General features: G+C 45.8%; 1 protein-coding gene across 1 annotated transcript in view; it reads right to left on the bottom strand.

Moving 5' to 3' along the window:
* LOC144605205 (ras association domain-containing protein 8-like) overlaps window positions 1-15,481 on the bottom strand; it is a 35,280-nt gene that overhangs the window by 12,490 nt on the left and 7,309 nt on the right. The window contains exon 2 of the mRNA XM_078420302.1: window positions 8,559-9,463. Coding sequence (XP_078276428.1) covers window positions 8,559-9,463 — 905 coding nt within the window. The remainder of the gene's footprint in view (window positions 1-8,558; window positions 9,464-15,481) is intronic.

Raw genomic sequence — 15,481 nt, 5'->3', positions numbered from 1 at the left:
AACGCGTCCAGACCCACTACAATCTCCACTCTGGGTAAAATGAAAAGCAAGAATTTGAGTTATTTTATTTTACTTTATTCTTATGCAAACAGTCAAAGACCTTCAGAGCACACTGAAGCAGTGTATCAGGAGATGCCATTGAAGGCATTGTTGGGAGGCCCCTCGACTTGAAGGAAATCTTTGGTGGGGATGGGCTATGTTTGTCCATCTGCATTCATTCTGGGCTCGCAGGCATTGCATGGCAAATGTAGGCTGCTGATGAGATGAGTTTAGTTTAGTTTAGTTTAGAGATACAGCACAGACATAGGCCCTTCGGCCCACCGAGTCCGCGCCGACCAGCAATCCCCGCACACTAATGCTATCCTGCACACACGATGGACAATTTACAATTATACAACCCAATTAACCCACATAACTTGTACCTTTGGAGTGTGGAATGACACCGGAGGTCCCGGAGAAAACCCATGCAGGTCACAGGGAGAAGGTACAAACTCCATAAAGACAAGCACCCATAGTCAGGATTGGACCCGGGTCTTTGGCGCTGGAAGGCAGCAACTCTACCGCTGTGCCACCGTGCTGCCCAGTGGAGTTGTACCAGTGGAGCAGAGTATTTCCGAAGAAGAGTCTCGACCCAAAACGTCACCTATTCCTTTTCTCGAGAGATGCTGCCTGGCCCGCTGAGTTACTCCAGCATTTTGTGTCTATATTCGGTGTAAATCAGCATCTGTAGCTCCATCCTACACAGGGTATTACAAAATATCTGAATAGTAGAGTTCAGAGAAGCATTGATGATAGAAGAGAAAGGGGCCAGAAAGTGCGTACGGCTTTATCTGAATTCAGAACGAAGCCTTGGCCTCAATTGTTGCACAGTGATTGTTCATCATGTTGATAATAATGGTCTGATTACATTATTATTTAACCCACTGTGAAAATGGCCCTAAATTCCAGAGATCACCGATGTGAATAGGGTCTTTAACGTAATGAGGACCTGAATACCAGCTCAGATCTAATCAGCTGAGTCCTTTAATCTCCTTTGTAAATCATGCATTGGATCTGAAAGTTAACGCTCACCCGTTACGATGTTTAAATATACAATACTAAAGAATCTAATTTCATGGGCTAATGACAGGTCCGTTACTGGGCTCCTTATAACGTGGAAGAAACCTTTAATGTAATCCTTCATTTTGAAAGGCTGTGCATAATGAACATTCAGTGCCGACTCATTTATTCTGACATCAGGTAGCTGATTAATAATATTATTCCAGTCAGGTAGAGAGTACAGAGATCTACAGGACATTGTGTTCACTTCATCTCCTGACGGGGAAGGAGAACCAAGATTTGGAATGGCTGGATGACTGACGGTCTTCTGATTCTGGTTGATTACTGTGCAAACACCTCATAAGTGGTTATCTCGTGCAGTTTGTTTGGAAATGGTGCAAGTTTGTGAAAGATGGGGAAAGCAGTGTGAGCTTGTACATCACAACTATTTGTACTGAATCTGATGAAAGTAATTACACGTTTAGGCAGTATCGTCTAAGAGTAGCTGACACCACAACGCTCACAGCCAATGTGCCACTTTGAAGAACAGAAGCTGTCCTAACGTTGGCAAATGCAGCCAACTTGCGCACGAGTCACCAACAACATGAGTTTAGTTTACAGATATGGCATGGAAACAGGTCCCTCGGCCCACTTAGTCCACGTTGACAAGGGTTGCCAACTGTCCCGTATTAGCCGGGACATCCCGTATTTTGGGCTAAATTGGTTTGTCCCATACGGGACCGCCCTTGTCCCGTATTAGGCCCCGGGGGCGCTGTAGGCCCGGACGCTGTAGGCCCGGACGCTGTAGGCCCGGACGCTGTAGGCCCGGACAGTGTAGGCCCGGACAGTGTAGGCCCGGACAGTGTAGGCCCGGACTGTGTAGGCCCGGACAGTGTCGGTCCGGAGGCCCGGGCACCACCTAATGGAGGTTGCATAGCAACCCACCTCCCGGCCTGGGCAGCCACCATTGGTGGAGCAGGAGCATGTGGCCACTGGCTGGGTGAGGTCACGTGGGGCAGTGACATACCTTGTCCCTTATTTGGGAATGAGATAGTTGGCACTCCTAACGTTGACCAGCGATCCACACACACTAACACTGTCCTACACACATCAGGGACAACTTACATTTATGCCAAGCTAATTAACCTACAAATCTATACATCTTTGGAGCATGGAAGGAAACCGGAGATCCTGGAGAAAACCCACGCAGGTTACGGGGAGAACATACAAACTCCAGAAAGACAGCACCAATAGTCAGGATCGAACCCGGGTCTCTGGCACTGTTAGGCAGCCAATGTACTGTTGCACCATAAGAATGGCCGGTTCATTTGGCTTTGGAGGAAGCTTGGCACACAGCTCCAGGACTCCAAGACTGCTCCTTCAGCTCCTCATCAACATTAGATAGTCCAAAATTAGCTTTGCCATCAACCTCAATAAAAAGACAGGTAACGACACATATTTCAACTGGAGCATGGCTCTCTGACTGTGCAAGTGTTAGGGGGTTGTGGGGGTATGTGGTTGCATTCCTAGAAAATAGTCCATTTTGTTATTTTACTTTAACGTGAAGCTACATAATCTGTGCATGTTCGTTGAAAATATATATTTTGTATTTATTCATTTACTTTTTTTTCCCACAAATTCCATAAGAACAAATTTCATCTCATATTTTAAAATTTTGGTTACTGATTTGTGAATTCTATAAGGGCAATTTTTTGTTACCCAAACGTCCATAACAAAGGGGGGGCATATACTTGTTGGACTAAATAGCCTACTCCAACATTGTGAGAAATATGAGAATATTGTGAAGCAATCAATCTACAGCACATGAAGATAAAACTGAACAGAGAGTGGACGATGACAAAAGGCGATCTTAAACAAAATTTTCATATCAGTGCTGAGTACAGTCCATGGATGCCTTCTGCACCAGAATCATTTCTTACTATTTTTAGGATGTATTAAAGTAGACAATATGGGAATTTTGTGATCAATAAATGTGTGCTGCAAAAAGAAGTCTCATTTTCTGGGATTTTCAGGACAGCTTTGAATTTGTAAATGTTCAAAAACCACAAGTTGCATTGAATGGCAGGATCTGACTTTTGGTGGTTTGCTTAAGTGTCAGCTTAGATAGACACAAAATGCTGGAGTAACTCTGCGGGACAGGCAGCATCTCTGGAGAGAAGGAATGGGTGACATTTTGGGTCGAGACCCTTCTGCAGACCTGAAACGTCACCCATTCCTTCTCTCCAGAAATGCTGTCTGTCCTGCTGAGTTACTCCAGCTTTTTGTGTCTATCTTCGGTTTAAACCAGCATCTGTAGTTCCTTCCTGCACACTAAGTTTCAGGTTAGTTGTGTTTCACTTCTGAGGTGCAAAGATTTGGGTTTAAGTCCTGTTTTACAACTCCTTGGTATTCAAGAGAACTTGTCCAGCCCTTACTGGGAGTACCTGGTGCATTATTAGAGGTGTGGGTTGAGAAACTGGCTGCGTTTTCTAAATGTAAAATATGGAACAAGAGATATTCATCTGCACAACTGGTGTGTGCTGCCAAGCACATTGGTAAATAACATTAAAAAATGCAGCACATGAAGAAGGCATTTTGTGACTTGCACATCAGAATTGATGGTCTGAGAAACCTTTGAGAAAAATCACTGCAAACACTGGAAGCAAGAACTATCTAGTGGGCCATCAGCCAGGTGCAAACCAATCAGATAAAATATAGACTTAAAATCACCTTTTTATCTTCACTTATAACTGACTTTTTTGCTCATTATCCCAGTTCGGATGTAGGGTCTTCAACCTGAAACCTTCACACTCTTTCATTTTCCACAGACGCTCCCAAGTTTTCACGGCAATTGTTATTTATGTTTTAATATATGCTTACCTGAATTTTCACCTGGGAGGAGTTTGAATGTTCCATATCCCTCCAAACTCGTCCTATCCATGTACCTGTCTAACTGTTTCTTAAACGCTGGGATAGTCCCAGCCTCAACTATCCCCTCTGGCAGCTTGTTCCATACACCCACCACCCTTTGTGTGAAAAAGTTACCCCTGAGATTCCTATTAAATCTTTCCCCCTTCACCTTGAACCCATGTCCTCTGGATCCCCCTACTATCTACCCGATTTATTCCTCTCATGATTTTATACACCTCAATAAGATCACCCCTCACCCTCCTGCGCTCGAAGGAATAGAGGGCCGTCCTACTCAACCTCTCCCTATCCCTCTAGTCTTGGCAACATCCCCATAAATCTTCTACGAACCCTTTGAAGCTTGACAACATCTTTCCTATAACATGGTGCCCAGAACTGAACACAATATTCTAAATGCGGTCTCACCAACGTCTTATACAACTGCAACATGACCTCTCAACTTCCATACTCATTCTATTTTCATTCCTTCCCGCACTCAGATATGGATGCACTTCACTTCCTATTCCTTGCTCCTTTGAACGGCATGTTAACCTGCGGCCACATCTGCCTGATTAGAGAATTCCAATGGCCATTCCCTTTCCCGTTGGCCTCTGTAACTTGCCCCTGCTGTAGATCAGCGGTCGATCCTGAGGGGAGTTGATGAGGATGTGGTGGAATTAAAAATGGGAGTAATATGGGATTAGGGTAAGCTAGTGATGATGGTTGGTGTGGACTTGATGACCTGTCCAAGGTGCATCTCTCTATCACCATTTATGGACTTATGGACAGTAAAGGTTTCTAGGGGTCAAATGTGGGCAGATGGGATAGCTCAGGTACACACCTTGATTGGGCATGCAGGAGTTGGGTGGAAGGTGCTGTACAACGCTCTGACTCTATAGGGGCAGATGTTTCTTATTTGGCCTCTTGTGACTGCTCTTGACATTTGGTAAGAACATGATTAATCTGATTATATTTTCAATTCTGCATTCCCATTTTTCACCCCCTTGCTTAGCCGCTTCTGCTTCAAAAATATTAAATAACTGTATTCAGCACCTTTGTGCAAAAGAGTTTCAACGTTCCACAACCCTTCGGAGAAACTTGTGTGCTTCATCACATGTCTTAAATGGGTGACTCCCTTACTTTGAGACAGTGATCCCTTTGTCTAAATGTGGATCCCCCATGGCATCTCTCAAACTGCATTGATGAGGAAGGTGGTTGCTTCGTCACTAACCTGCCCTGAAGGGCGAGATGTAGAAAGAGCAGAACAGAGGAAAATGGAAGGCGAAACACGAAATTAAGACAAGGAGGGAGAAAATAAGGGCTTCCAATTTGATGAAGAGCATTTATGGGAGGATGGATGAAGCAGGCTTGGTCTTGACGCCCCATTAGGCACAATAAGCAGACTGCTGCAGAAGGAATAAACACCTTGGATCGTGCCTGGAAATGCCAGAATAGGGCACAGTCACAACATGAACAGAAGAAGATTCCCTCTGTGAAACATAGAAGCCCCTATTTCTTTTATTAGTGGAGAACCTGCAAGAGAGGATCCAATCTAAGCAATAACATCTTGAAAGATTTTGAATTTTAAATGGAAGGAATTGATGTTTTGATGGTTTTAAAAATGGAACACCGCTTTATTAAAACTTAAAGGATCATTAGCAAGAAACTTGCCATAAACGAAGCGTAATACAGACTGTCGCAAAATCAATGGTTATATTATACAAGCTCATAATTACTGTGGAGTAATTGTGTATCAGTTTGAAGTACACAGGTCCAGTTTTGAAAACAGCCATAGGTGCCTGTTTATAGGGTCAGGAGTTTGGAAGGGAAATAGAGTGACGTTTAAACTTAGTCCACAACCATATTACAGCATACAAAGCACTAGGAATAGCATCCAGAGAACAAAATAGTCTACATTTCATTGCACTGGATAACTAGACTACAGAAAGATATACACCTCACCTGGGACTTTGCCTGTAGAAGTGGGCAGAGTTTATGTAGCCAGAGAGAGGGGTGTGGCTGCAGTCTCAGTCATCAATCACCCTGAGCTGGTTGTCCTGCATTGGGGGCAGAGGTGTGGCCACTTCTGGGCCAGTGAGGGGTGGACGGGAAATCAAATGGCAACGGAATCAGTCCCAGGGACCTGAACTGAAGGGGGGACACGAAGGCACCAGGGGTGAACTGGTTTGTATTTACTGCACATTACCGATCCAATTGGTTTAGAGTCAGACAGCACAGAAACGATCATTAATCCACTGGCTCTGTGCCTATTTAGACCACACTAGCACTAATTATATTTATTCCCCCCACATTCCCAACAATTCCCCCAGATTCTACCACGCTCCTGTGCACTCGGAGATTGATCCCTGGGATGGCGGGACTGTCATATGAGGAAAGATTGAAAAGACTAGGCTTGTATTCACTGGGGTTTAGAAGGATGAGAGGGGATCTTATAGAGACATATAAAATTACAAAAGGACTGGACAAGCTGGATGCAGGAAAAATGTTCCCAATGTTGGGCGAGTCCAGAACAAGGGGCCACAGTCTTAAAATAAAGGGGAGGCCATTTAAAACTGAGGTGAGAAAAAACTTTTTCACCCAGAGAGTTGTGAATTTGCAGAATTCTCTGCCACAGAGGGCAGTGGAAGCCAAATCACTGGATGGATTTAAGAGAGAGTTAGATAGAGCTCTAGGGGCTAGTGGAATCAAGGGATATGGGGAGAAGGCAGGCACGGGGTATTGATTGGGGACAATCAGCCATGATCGCATGCAGGTACAGCAGGCAGTGAAGAAAGCCAATGGAATGTTGGCCTTCATAGCAAGAGGAGTTGAGTATAGGAGCAAAGAGGTCCTTCTGCAGTTGTACAGGGCCCTAGTGAGACCGCACCTGGAGTACTGTGTGCAGTTTTGGTCTCCAAATTTGAGGAAGGATATTCTTGCTATTGAGGGCGTGCAGCGTAGGTTTACTAGGTTAATTCCCGGAATGGCGGGACTATCATATGTTGAAAGACTGGAGCGACTAGGTTTGTATACACTGGAATTTAGAAGGATGAGAGGAGATCTTATCGAAACGTATAAGATTATTAAGGGGTTGGACACGTTAGAGGCAGGAAACATGTTCCCAATGTTGGGGGAGTCCAGAACAAGGGGCCACAGTTTAAGAATAAGGGGTAGGCCATTTAGAACTGAGATGAGGAAAAACTTTTTCAGTCAGAGAGTTGTGAATCTGTGGAATTCTCTGCCTCAGAAGGCAGTGGAGGCCAATTCTCTGAATGCATTTAAGAGAGAGCTAGATAGAGCTCTTAAGGATAGCGGAGTCAGGGGGTATGGGGAGAAGGCAGGAACGGGGTACTGATTGAGAATGATCAGCCATGATCACATTGAATGGCGGTGCTGGCTCGAAGGGCCGAATGGCCTCCTGCGCCTATTTTCTATGTTTATATGTCTATGTTTCTATGTTTCTAATTTATAGTGGCCAATTAACTAGGCAACCTGCACATCTTGAGGGTGTGGTGGGAAACCCACTGAACAAGCACACTTGCCCCATGATTAGCCCCATGTCCCATCTTTTCCCACAAGTATGTTTCCATACACGTACACAATGAGCATCTAGCCAATGTCTGTATAAATGTGATCAGTTTCCAGACCGCCTGTGTTATGTAGCTCCCTCCTCTGTTCATTTCTAATGAAGGGTGGTCATTGTTGGCACGGCATCACTTTGTAGTTTCAAAACCCAACCCTGCTTGTAAAAGAATGGGTAGACTGGATTTATATTCACTAGAATTTAGAAGGATGAGAGGGGATCTTATAGGAACGTATCAAATTATTAAGGGATTGGACAGGATAGATGCAGGAAAAATGTTCCTCATGTTGGGGGAGTCCAGAACCAGGGGTCACAGTTTAAGAATATGGGGTAGGCCATTTAGGACTGAGATGAGGAAAAACCTTTTTCACCCAGAGAGTTGTGAATCTGTGGAATTCCCAGCCACAGCAGGCAGTGGAGGCCAATTCACTGGATGTATTCAAGAGAGAGTTGGATGTGGCTCTTGGGGCTAACGGAATCAAGGGATATGGGGAGAAAGCAGGAACGGGGTACTGATTCTGGATGATCAGCCATGATCATATTGAATGGTGGTATGGCCTACTCCTGCACCTATTTTCTACATTTCAGTGCAAGTTCAATATATTCAATGGAAGTAGATTGTTAGCTATGATAAAGTTTATTAATTGTGTTTACTGATGACAGTTAAAGCTTTTAAAGCTCTATAGGACATATTTGTGGGATATGTCAGGGTACAAAGTTGAGGACCTTAGTGGCAGCCATGCTGTTTTGTTATCTGCAGGAAGTCCATACCTCACTGATAACAAGGACCTGGTATCTAGGAACATAGACGTCTTTAGGAGAAGCAAGCAAGAATTCTCTAACACTGTTACCATGGAGAATATACTGAGGGAGGGTCCTCCCTGTAATACTGCACGAAGATAAAAGGGAAAGTCCGGCCAGACGAAATCCCTGCCATGGTTCTTTATGGAATTGCTATGGCCGAGTTAGCCACACAAACACAGGCAGGCCACTGGCACTGTCCTTGCCCCACAGCCTTGCACAGACTGACCTGAATTTCATCTTCCACCTTCCCAGTGGCCGCCTCCACCAGCCTCGCGTTCTCCTCCAACTGATCGGCCTCCTGGCATTTTGCCGTTATCTCCTCCTTCACTTTCACAACCTCATCCCTCAGGCCAGGGCAGGATGTGACCTGTTGCCATTCCCTCTGGGACCAGGCAGTCAGAGTGCCGGCCTCCAGGACCCTTGCCTCCAGCAGGCAGTCCCTCAGTTTCTCCTCGCATTCCGCCAGCTTCTTCCTCACCTCCTCCATCTGCTCCTTCAGCTCTTCCCCATGGAGCTGCTCAGCTTTTAGCTCGTTCTCCCAGAATTCCACTTCCTCTGCCTCGGTGTTCCTCGTGCTGACCAGATCCTGGAGTCTGGTGATCTGCTTGTTCACCTCGGAATGGCCATCCTCGGCCAGGTGCCTGATCTCTGCCTCAATTGACTCTAGCTCAGCTTGGAGGCTCTGCAGCTTCTCCTTTTGAACGTGGAGCAGCTGATTCAAGTCCTCTCCAGGGGACTGAGCAACACCTGAGGCCTCCTTCCCAGTCTCCGCATCTTTAATGTTGGCCTTGGTTTCCTTGCCCTTCCCGAAGGACTCCAGCCACTCTCGGGCCCCTTCAGCGAAGTTCAGTGACTTTCTCTTGGCTTCTTTCAAGTGGCTGCTTCTGTCACTTTTATTCCACAGCTTTGCCAGCGGCGGGAGGCTCTGGCGGTGGATGTTTCTCTCGGTCCCTTGGACCTTCTCTGGAGCGGGTCGCAGGCCGAGAGAGGGGCCTGTGCGATTAAGAATCAGCTGGACATCCTTGGCCTGCTGGCCCCACTTACTGAGCGATGGCAAGAGCTTCTCATCTGGCGTCAAATGTCTTTCCACGTCTTTCCACTTTTCCTTCAGTATGTATCGTCCAGTGCGACCTGTTTATAAGAGTGGAAAACTGTTGGTATCATGGTGGGATGTCCCTCCCAGAGGATCATGGGATACCCCTCCCCGAGGATCATGGGATACCCCTCCCGAGGACCTTTTTTTTTTTAGCCAAAATTAGATTTATTCAAGTATTTAGAAATACTATTTTTAACCAAAATTAAATTTATTCGTATTTACAATACTATGGGCAGCACAGTGGCACAACGGTAGAGTTGCTGCCTTACAGCGAGTGCAGCGCCGGAGACCTGGGTTTGATCCTGACTACGGGTGCTGTACTGTACGGAATTTGTACGTTCTCCCCGTGACCTGCGTGGGTTTTCTCTGTAATCTTCTCGGTTTCTTCCCGCACTCCAAAGACATATAGGATTGTAGGCTAATTGGGTTGGTTTAATTGTAAATTGTCCCTAGTGGGTGCACGATAGTGTTAGTGTGCGGGGATCGCTGATCGGCGTGGACCCGGTGGGCCAAAGGGCCTGTTTCTGCGCTGTATCTCTAAACTAAACGTTTTACAATACGAAATAATTCAAAACCAGAACCCACCACCATAATACAAGCAAAACAAATATTCTTCAATAGCAAATATACTATTAAACTATTTCCCCACCCTTATTAAGGATGCATGCCATCACCTGTGGTGCCCAGCAGTCCCAGAATTCCCCCAGGGTGCCCATGGACAGCGTGTAGTCCCTCTCTAAAACCACCCAGGCGCGGACGTAGCCCCAGAAAAGGGGCAGGCAGCTCCCAGAGAACCATGGAATAAAAGCATTTTGGTTTTTAAATATAACTAGACCAAGTGGATCCGTTGAGCCCAAACCTCTCCTGCATTGGTGCAGCACCCTCTCCTCACCCCCTCGCCCTCCCCTGCATCTCCCCTCTTCCCCTCCCACCTTCCCCTCACCCCCACTCCACTCCCCTCAACCTCCCTTATCCCTCCTCTTCCCTCCCTCCCTCTCCCCCCCCCCTCTCCCCCCCCTCCCTAGGAGATAGATTTAAACTTTAAAATGTGAATAACTTTAAAAATATTACACTGATTTCAATGAAACTTCTTCCATTAGCACCAAATGGTGCGTAAGGACGGTGAGTAAGGTGGGCCTAAAATTGTCGCGCTATCGTGTACCGTTTTGGCTGTAGTTCAGGAACAAACAAACAAACAAACGAGAGTTTTCGTATGTAGATAATAAATAAAAATAATATTTAAAAAATATATATATATATAAAATAAGAAAATTAAAATTAAAATTAAACAATACGAAGAAGAGAGAACCATGGAGTACCCTTCCCAGAGGGGAAGAGTATTGTTGCATTCACAGTAAAACTCCATTCATCCAGCACGCTCAGCATTTAGTGTTGCTGAACCAGCAGATTTTCTGCACTATAGGATGTTATTCCAATTCCAACACTCTTTTAAAAGATACTAGACCAAGTGGACCCGTTGGGCCGAAATCTCTCCTGCATTGGTGCAGCACCCCTCCTACCCCCCTCCCCTCCCCACTTCCCCTTCCCCCTCTCCATCCCCTCAACCCCCCTTATCCACCCTCCACCCCTTATCCACCCTCCACCCCCTCCCTCCCTCACCCCCTCCCCCCCCCACCTCCCTCTCCCTCCCTCCTCCCTCCCTCCCTAGGAGATAGATTTAAACTTTAAAATGTGAATAACTTTAAAAATATAACACGATTTCAATAAAACTACTTGCTTTACCATTAAAGTGATGACGGTGAGTAAGGTGGGCCTAAAATTGCCGCGCTATCATGTACCGTTTTGGCTGTAGTTCGATCACAGATAAACAAACAAACGAGAGTTTTAGTATATAGATTCAGTGGCAGAATAATAACATTTCCAGTGGGTCTGGTAAGCTTCAATGGAATGGGGGACAGAAAGCCAGGAAATTCTCAAGGAGGTGTGGAAAACAAAACCAGGTGGCTTTTGAGGGAAAGTTGAGTTTAGTTTATTGTCACGTGTACCGAAGTACAGTGAAAAGCTTTTGTTGTGTGTTAACCAATCAGCAGAAAGACAATACATGATCACAGTCGATCCATTTACAGTGTACAGAAACATGATAAGGGAATAACGTTTAGTGCAAGGTAAAGCCAGCAAAGTCCAATCAAGGATAGTCCGAGGGTCACCAAAGAGGTAGATAGTAGCTCAGCACTGTGGTAGGATGAGAAGCAGGGTGGGTAGTCGCTGAATCATCAGGGTCCGAACAACCGGATAGTAGATTATTGGAGTTTTACTGTTGAAGCACCTTTTGCAACGCTGAGATGACCCAATACGGTTCAGGGAAAGTGAGGCACTGTGGAAATGTGCTTTGCTTCGAAAGTTACTTTTTCCCTATAATGCAAGACCCTGGCGACAGCAGCGAGATAAATGACCAATTATCTGGTCTATGATCTAGTGAAGGGGAAGCATTGACCAAGATATCAGAGAAAACTACGGCTGTTTTTCCTCAAAGGGTCATGAGTGTTTAATGGTCATAAGGGTGGAACAACTAAATTCTTACTTGCAGCAGCATAACAGGCCTGTAAACACAAAAGTATAATAATCAAAATTCAATAAGATGCCATGGCAATGGTTATGGTCACCAGAGGGAGTGGTTGGGATCTTATTTAACATTCCATCCGGGTGGAGTGCAGTTTGCCCTCAGTACCCTGTGTCAAGCATCAGCAGAGAGCGTTGCCTCTGGGCTGGTAAAGTCAGAAAATGCTAGAGATACTCAGCAGGACAGGCGGCGTCTGTACGGAGTTTGTACGTTCTCCCCGTGACCTGCGTGGGTTTTCTCCGAGATCTTCGGTTTCTTCCCACACTCCAAAGACGTACAGGTATGTAGGTTAATTGGCTGGGCAAATGTAAAAATTGTTCCTAGTGTGTGTAGGATAGTGTTAGTGTGCGGGGATCGCTGGGCGGCGCGGACCCAGTGGGCCGAAGGGCCTGTTTCTGCGCTGTATCTCTAAATCTAAAAAAAATCTAAAAAACCTCCCTCTCATCAGAGCTCAGTGTTCTCATCAGACGGAATGTTCTGACATGGTCTGAAGGAGGGTCTCGACCCGAAATATCATCCATTCCTTCTCTCCAGAGATGCTGCCTGAGCCGTTGAGTTACTCCAGCATTTTGTGTCTACCTTTGGTGTAAACCAGCATCTGTAGTTCCTCCCTGCACATGTTCTAGCAAAGATCCTTCAACCTGAAGCGTTAACTTTATTTCACCAGATCTGCTGAGTATTTAAAAAATGTTCTGTTTTATTTCTGTTTCCACCATCTGCAGTTTTTTTATTATGTCCGAGGAGAGTCATGAACTCACACCTGTGAAACTCAGAGAAATAAATAATTATCTAGGTCAGGAAGTTTAACGGTGCTGGTTCGGGAACGGGTTGATTGATGGTGGCATTCAGAGCACTCTTTGTGTGTAAAATTATAATATGGGATCTGTTATATCTCAATGAAACAAAAACACCAGTGAATCTAACCTTGTTTAAGTCAGTGAATGTCCCTGTTTTTATGTGCTCTCATTGTTTAGGAGCCTAGCCTTAAAACATAGAAAAATACAGCACAAAACAGGCCCTTTGTCCCACAGTGTCTGTGCTGAACAGGATGCGAAGACCAATCCAAACTTCCCTTAAATGCCACTATATTATCTGCCGCCATTATCGTATTGGCCTGCACCATCACCCCAACAGCACGTTCCAGGTACACACCATCCTCCGTAAAGCAAAACTCGCTCTCAGCATCTCCTTTACACTTTTTCCCTCTCACCTTAAAGCTGTGCCCTGGAGCAGTTGACATTTCCATCCTGGGATTAGGCTCTGACTGTCTATCCCATCTCCGTCCCTCATAATTTGACATACTCCTATCAGGTCTCTCCACGTTTAACCTCCAACGTTCCAGAGAAAACAATCTAAATCTGTCCAACCTATCCCCTGCAGCCAAAACATCCTAATCCAGGCATCATTCTGGAAAGCCTCCTCTGCCCCCTTTCCCATGTCTCCACATCCTTCCTGTAATGTGGTGACCACAACTGCACACAACACTCCAAATGTAGCCTAACCAAAGTCCTATAAAGCTGCAACACGACTTCCTGAGACTCTCATACTCAATGCTCCAACCACTGAAGCCACACATACATTATGCCTTATTTACATTATGCCTTTCCTACATGCCTTATTTACCACTCTATTGACTTGTGTCGTCACTTTCCAGGATTTAAGGACCGCAAGATCCCTCTAGACATCAATGCTGATAAGGGTCATGCCATCAATTGTTTATTTTCCCTTTACAGTTGACCTCCCAAAACGCAACACCTCACACTTTCTCGGATTAAACATCATCTTCTATTTCTCTGCCCATTTCTGTAGTCGCTTTGAAAACCTTCCTCATTGTTCGCAACCCCAGCAATCTTGGTATCATCTGCAAACTTGCTAAACAACCCATCTGCGTTTACGTCCAAGTCATTTATATAAACATAGCACAAAAAGTAAGGAAATTTGTGTTTGGTAGATTATTTCTTTGTTGTAACAATGCTTCTTGGCAATAAATCTTATACCGTTGGAAAGCCTGTTTATTTCCCTTTTAAATGGTGCCACATTTGTAAGGAACATGCATTTGTGGGATGAGCAGCAGAGCTGAGTATGTGGGTTGCGCCCATGAAAAATCTGCCAAATCTTCTCTGCCAATGCCAAACCGCTTATTCTGCCATTGACTCTTGTTCAGTGTTGTTTGGTGGATTGCATGATTGCTGAAGAAACAAGACATATTGGCAATTTAACAATTTATTAATTTAATAAACAGGAGCCTCAGTAGTGTGTGGAAGAACCATACACAGCCACAACAGCCTGGCACCTCCTCCTCATGCTGGTCACCAGCCTGGTCACACACTGTTGTGGGATGGCATCCCATTCTTCAACCAGCATTTGTCGCAAGTCAGCCAACGTGGTTGTGTTGGTCACTCTGGCATGAACAGCACGCCCAAGCTGATCCCACAAGTGTTCAATGGGGTTGAGGTCAGGACTGCTGGCAGGCCATTCCATCTTCTCCACTCCCAAATTCTGGAGGTAGTCTCTGAGAAACCCTGCTCTGTGGGGGCGAGCATTGTCATCTTGGAGGATAGAGTTCGGTCCCAGACTGTGGAGATATGGGATTGCCACTGGTTGCAGAATCTCATCTCGATATCTCTCTGCATTGAGATTGCCTCCAATGATGACAAGCCTCGTTTTTCCAGTGAGGGAGATGCCGCCCCACACCATCACACTGCCTGCACCAAAAGATGTTACTCCATCGGTGCAGCAATCAGCATAGCGTTCTCCGCGTCTTCTCCTCACTTTGACCCTATGATCCAACTGCCGTAGGCAGAATCTGGACTCATCGCTGAACATAACGTTCCTCCACATGTTCAGGTTCCAGTGCACGTGTTGCCGACACCAGCGCAAACGGGCCTGACGATGAAGGGCAGTCATGGCAGGCCTCCTGGCAGCCATATGAGACCGGAGATCGGCTGCGTGCAGTCTGTTCCGAATTGTCTGGGCAGAGAGCCGTCGGCCATATCGTCCTGCAAACCTTGACTGCAAATCTGTAGAAGACAGCCTACGGTTCCTAAGTGCTGACAGGGTGAGGAAACGGTATTCTTCGGGTGTCGTCTTCTTGGGACGCCCACTTCGCGGCCTGTCTCTGACATCCCCCGTTATATGGAACGGCCTTCACTTTGGAGATGGTACTAGGGCTCACTCCAAATAATGCCGCAACTTGGTTTTGCGGAACACCAGCTTGAAGTTGCCCTATCGCACGGGCCCTATCCAGATCAGTCAAACGTGGCATGCCGATTCTTGGAGCAGACACCTACTGACCACTGTAGCAGGGCCCATGCTCACAGATGCTGCCAATCAGGTGCCAATCAGGCACCTGATTGTCAGCACCTGGGGGTACCAGAAGCTCAAAACAAGAGTCAATAGCAACAGCAGAATAAGCTGTTTGGCATTGGCAGAGAAGATTTGGTAAATTTTTCATGGGCGCAACCCATATACT

Source organism: Rhinoraja longicauda, chromosome 24 (assembly GCF_053455715.1).
Source record: "Rhinoraja longicauda isolate Sanriku21f chromosome 24, sRhiLon1.1, whole genome shotgun sequence".
In the NCBI taxonomy this organism is placed as follows: domain Eukaryota; kingdom Metazoa; phylum Chordata; class Chondrichthyes; order Rajiformes; family Arhynchobatidae; genus Rhinoraja; species Rhinoraja longicauda.
Note: the sequence above shows the minus strand (reverse complement) of the source record. Positions and strands in the feature narration are given on the sequence as shown.